The following is a 6,265-nucleotide window of genomic DNA, read 5'->3' as shown; positions in this document are numbered from 1 at the left end:
GTGTACAGACTTCTACTAATGTCTTTTCCTATGATACTTATTGCCAACTAACCTCCTGTTAGAGGACATCTCCCCAATTTTTTTTTTATCTATGTCTTGTTAGTTTTATATCACCCCTCACAGAAATTGAGATTTCCTTGAGATATGTTTTACTTTATAAACTTCCACAAACATCAGCAACTTTTATCAAACAAATCGCACACTTTCAGATTGTTAGACTGCACCATCTATTATGCCAGGAGGATGCATGTTGTAAGTATTTCTTGCTTTATATCATGCATCATCTCCTATGCAAAATATTTTCCACTCGGTACATTATTTATAGCAAGCGGTCTCTAAAGATTAGGACAGAGAAAATTCTAGTCTACACATGTGTCTAATAAATTTTTTAATTTTAATAAAAAACTCCCACAGACCTAATGCCCACCCTTTTTGTTCTCGCAAAGCCACTTTGTGTTGACCTGAGATTATGAACTTGCTAGGATTATCTCAGTTTCATCCTAGTCATGCTTCACAATGCGGTGCATTATAATATTGATTGAAAGTGATTAGCTCTTATATATATAAAACGAAAATGTAATATTGATCGTTAGCTGGGGCATAGGGATAGATGTGATGTTATATTGTTTGTTTTAACATCACAATACAAATGATAAAATGAAGGATCTAAAAATGAGAAGACTGTTTTGTGTAACAGAAAATACAACACCCTGGTTTTTCCACTCATGTTCAACTCTTTGCCTTGTGATGTTTAATACAGTGACAATGTTTCTCATCCTCCGCCCCCTCCCCCCTATCAATCGATTAATCTTGCCACTTTACTTTAAATTGTTATTGAAAATATGTAACTGGCTTTGATCGATCTTGTTACCCCCAAGAAATTTTAATATGAGAGAGAGAGTATAACATGTAGCAAACTTCAAGCTCTATTGCTGTATGCAAATGCTAAAAAAATTAATCATTATTTATTTTATAGATTAGGATTGTATTTTCTTTTAAAAATTTCCAATGCTACATTGGGATTATTACATAAAATCTTATATCATTACTTGCGGAAGATTGGTGGTCTCTTCCCAGGTACATTGTATCTGGGTTCTCTCTTCCACCAATAAAAACTGGGCACCACCAGATAACTGAAAAATTGTTTAGTGTGGCAGAAAACAGCAAACAATCAATCAACAGTGTCTGTTATACATGTATTTAGAATATTCTTTTGATGGTATTTACAGGCAGTTGTATTATATATAATATCAGGAAACACTTATAATCATTCATATGCATGTAACAAGAAACAAAAGTATGTCTAATATTATATAGTGATAATGTTTTGATTTTGAGTTGTCACACAATACCCACACTTCTCCTGTGAAACCATTGTTTTAGATATATTAACATGATCACATTGAAAACACAAATACTGAGCTATTCCATACTCATTTATTTTTAGAAGTTTAATTAAAGTAGCATTTAAAATGACAAATTCATATTTTTGGATTTTGCACATTTTCAGAAATTAAATGCATATTTTGTTATCTCTGAGTCATCTCTCCCTTTTTGAAATGTAGCAGTATGTTACATGTTTCAAATTTGTTGAGAGACGACCCAGAAACAACTAAATCATTTTCAAACAGGTGTAAATTATGAGGCTTTTAATATCAAATTTGTCATGTTGCTGCTTTTGAACACCTATTCTGGTAAACCAGAAGTATTTCAAGACACAACATCCATTTGGAAGTCCTAAAGAAACCAGATAATGATAATAATTTGAAAAATATTCACAAATCATTGATGAAATTTTCACTCTCCTGCTGAATCCAAGTTTAATGTGCCGACTTTCTTTTCAACTGCTGGTTTCTATGACATTACTTAGATGACATGTACATATAACCTTAGAGTTGTTCTGCTCTAACAGATTTGTAATAAAACAAAACAACTAAAAAAATAATAATGTAGATACATTTTGTTAAGGTTTGATAAAGAGTTTTCATGACTTTACCCACCGGAGTAAATTAATTCCCCTGTCCACTGCATCCCTTTACTCAGTAATAGCCTATAAAGGTTTCAGAAATAACGGTATGCACCTTTATATGCTTCTTTGTAGTGAGATATCATGATCAGGAGGAGATCACAGAGATCATATTTCAATTACACAAGAGATTGGAATGGATACATCCTGACCTTTTCTCGTCATTTCTTAAATACACTAATCATTACTGTGGTTGCTGTGTACCTAAGTATTGCAGTGCTGTAGATTCCTTATATTATGCAAGTACTTGATTTGATGGCATCATCACCATTCAGTCTCAATCTGTGAAACTTTTGATTTGGTGATAAAGGCAAATGTTAATCACTTGCTGAGAAGAATCTACTTTATACATATAGCCCTAACAGCCATAATATAAGTCACAGTTCTTGAATTATTAGATCATTATTGAATGTTACTCATACCCCACCCTCCCCCTTCCAATGAGGGGAGGGAGGGGGTATAACATAATCAAAGTTTTCTGTCTATCTCTCCTTAAATAGCCTTGAGTAGTCTCCCTTTTGTTTTCACTTCGAGTCAACGACTTGCCATGGGTTGAGGATGATCCCTATCAATAGAGGGGTCAAAGGTTAATGGAACTCGCTCAACTGTACAATGATGTTGGCAAATAGTTTCCTTTTACATTTGGAGTCCCAAATCTTCACAACTTATGAGATGAGAATTATCCTTATTGAATTAGGAAGTCAAAAAGTCAGAGGTCAGGCAAACTAGACGCTGATGTAGGAAAATGGTGTCTGGGTCACAAGTGATTTTCCTTTTCACCTAGTCATTATACATAACTCTTAAAGAAGCAATTAACGCATCTTGCATGGACTCCTACATTGATTTCTGTCCCATTTCAATTGTGCTTTTGGAGGGGATGTATTTAGATATTTATAAAATGCTCTTAGCAACTTTCTTCTTGTTTTTCAGTGGAAATGGGAAGATTTCCTCTTGGGGAGCTGTCATTGGTTTTGTGGTAATGATGTCCTTGGATGTTGGTTTAGGATGACCTACCATAATAAAACCTGTTAAATTGTATTTACCAATAAACAGAATATTTTAAAACAATATTTTATGGCATTAGTGTTCAAACAATGATCAAGTGGATATAATTGTTAATAATTATGCTAAATGTGTGAATATCCATCTGTCTGTTGATGAAATAGTGTTTTATCGATAAATGGGCATGGACATGATTTTTGATCAATTGAAATTGACAGTTTTTTGTTATAGAAATAAAGATCTTTCATGAAAAAGTAGTTTTAGAATATTTTTACACAAGATATACGTATTATGTATTTACATAAAATCTAGCTCCAAAAATTGTGTTTGTCAACACACTCGTCATAGCCAGGAAAATATGTGCGGAGGTGAGAACACCAAGATTTCTAAAATGTATGTCAAAAGCACTCAACATGTTGACATACGTTAATGATAAATCAATTTAGGGAGCAAGCACAAATAAGAAAGAAGAGAAAATTTTCCTTTTAAAGCTTTTTTTTCACTGAAGCCGTCATCTGATAGTTGAGTCATGTGACATGTAAACATAGACCGAGCTCAAGCCTTTTATTAAAAAGGAAATGTTTAGGTGTCTCAAGTACATCTTCACATTAGTTTTTGAAATTTAGGTTATGTTTTACATGAATCAAATACTATCACATTATTGATTAAATACAGTCAAACTTTGTTATCTGGAACTTGATGGGATGGAGAAAATACTTTTGAGATACCTGAGGATTTGAGATATCAAAGGTAAAATACTTTAAAGAATAAGTGGTTGCATGGGACTTTTGAATCACTTCACCATATCCATGGCATTTAAGGAGGTACTCTACATCGTCATAATGGCCGACTTCCTTTAAAAACATGGATGAAAAAATCAATATCAGCAATATTTGACTTTTCCTTTTCAATTTAAATACCTAGCCGAGTAGCTCAGTAGGTTAGCATACCGACTGCTGAACTGTAGGTAGCAAGTTTGAGTCCAGTAGGGGTTTTAAATTTTTTTCAGATTATCTTCTACTAAAACTGTATTTTTTGACAAAATGAAGTAAATTTGAAAATTTTCAACTTCAAAATATTGTACTTATCCTCCACTTTTCATCTACATCAATTTTCTCTGGTGTACGTAGCATACCTCCTTAAGATATGAGTGTTCGAGATACCAAAGTTCAGCTGTATCTAAATAATTTTTTAAAACCAATATCGTGTCTATGCCCCTTTAAGTTTGGGATAGGTTTTGTAGTTTAGAGATTTGATTAAACTTTTGTAATGGTGAGTCCAATGAAAGTGAGAAATCAAACTATTATCACCAAGAGACTTTTTCTTTGAGCATATGAAATTCTCACATGTAAAAATTTTCAAACATCATATATGAAAGTTCAGGGTTCTAAATGTATAGATCTTATTAATTACATCTCTCAATCAGGTCCATGGTGTAGTCTGTGGATTGAATTCATCATGTGTGTTGATGGCATTAATTATATCATCTGATATTGTGCATGTCTGGTACAGGCAATTTATATCAATAGTTGTTAATAAAGAATTTTTTGTTTTTTATCCGAAGTTTTAATTTTTTCTCTTGTACTAAATTCAGGTCTATGAAATTTTAAGCGAATGATGATGGTAACCCTTTACAAATGTTATTGCAGGTTTTCACATTTTACTTGGATAATTTCCTATGGTGTAAAAATTTTAAATGAAAAAATGTTGAAGGTTTCTTTAAAGTTTTCTACCAAGATTTGTTACATGCCAGACTATTTAAATATGCATGGGTTCTGTTGGACTAGACAGACCTAGGTTGGGAGAGTATTAGCAGGTTCATTCAATGCGAGTTTAAGCCAGTGCAAAAATGAAAACAACCACTAGTTATTGAGCTTACGGCATGCATCTCGTGAAAGGAAATGTATGTTACTATTCATTACCAGTGCTTTTTCGAATGGATGCAGTAACTTGGCAACAGTGAGATTCTGGGTTCAATTAGTTTCTGTGGAAACGAGGGGGTTATTTATATTCGGTCTGATAGAAAGACCGAATATAAATAACCCCCTCGTTTCCACAGAAACTAGTAAAAAATCAGCCTTGTGTCATTGGAGGCTCGACTTCTCAAAGCGATTGGAATCCAAATGTGGAAAGTGTCTTCATCTGCTTGGCTTTTTATGGTGCCATATTTTCTGGCACCCATTTGTCAGATTATTATGTTGACTTGTCAGAATTTTATGTTGACTTGTCAGATCTTTGAATTAATTTGTCAGATTGAAAAATTTTCGGAAGCAGAAACTTGGTATCCTGCAAGAATGGTGTGTTAGTACCATCTACTGCCATCATTTTCTGACAAGTCCATGTTAAATCTCTGACCATGCAATGTAAATATATATCAGACATACATCTGACAAGTCAACATAAAGATCTGACATGTTAAGGAGGTATGCTACACCGGAGAAATTTGATGCAGATGAAAAGTGGAGGATATGTACAACAATATTTTGAAGTTGAAAATTTTCAAGTTTACTTTATTTTGTCAAAAAATACAGTTTTAGTAGAAGGTAATCTGAAAAAAAATTAAAACCCCTGCTGGACTCAAACCTGCGACCTACAATTCAGCAGTCGGTATTCAAACCTACTGAGCTACTCGGCTAGGTATTTAAATGGAAAAGGAAAATACAAATATTGAGTTTTTAATCTAAGGTACACTAAATAGAGAAGTCAGGACAATTGTGGTTAATCTGAAAATTTGTATTATGTTATACATACTAGTATATGATGTTAATTTATGATATACGCCTCATATTTGGTAATTGTCAATAAAGCATTTTGTGCTATTGACCGCCCTGGGTCACTTCATTGGGTGAAAGTCCTTCTGAACAGCCCCCCCCCCCCCCCCCCCCCCCCCCCTACCTTTTGAGCTTGGTGGAGAATAAATATATTTGCCCATTGCCCATTTTTATGCGTTTCAAGTTGTAAGATACCAAATGATAGTCACTAATTTTGATTGGACCCATCAAAATGCATTGGGTTGAATCTACTTGCATGGAGAACATAGGTGGATACGTGACGGTACCTGTAGCGCCATCAAAAATATTATGATGATGAACTTTGCAAGTTTGAATTTGACAGAACCGGGGTAAGGTTTGAATATACATCATTAACATCAATGTGTGATTGATGTCTATGAAATGATTGTTCTTACTAGAAATATACTCTAATACAGTTTCTATTTTTGGTCGGGCTCGTTACCCA

General features: G+C 33.7%; 1 protein-coding gene across 1 annotated transcript in view; it reads left to right on the top strand.

Moving 5' to 3' along the window:
• LOC125670014 (zinc transporter ZIP11-like) overlaps positions 1–4,585 on the top strand; it is a 36,631-nt gene extending 32,046 nt beyond the window's left edge. Inside the window, 1 exon segment of the mRNA XM_048904906.2 lies at positions 2,957–4,585. Within this exon segment, the coding sequence (XP_048760863.2) occupies positions 2,957–3,035 (79 nt within the window). The 3' untranslated portion in view covers positions 3,036–4,585.
• Positions 4,586–6,265: the final 1,680 nt, after the last annotated feature.

This window comes from Ostrea edulis, chromosome 4, assembly GCF_947568905.1.
Source record: "Ostrea edulis chromosome 4, xbOstEdul1.1, whole genome shotgun sequence".
Classification (NCBI taxonomy): domain Eukaryota; kingdom Metazoa; phylum Mollusca; class Bivalvia; order Ostreida; family Ostreidae; genus Ostrea; species Ostrea edulis.
Note: the sequence above shows the minus strand (reverse complement) of the source record. Positions and strands in the feature narration are given on the sequence as shown.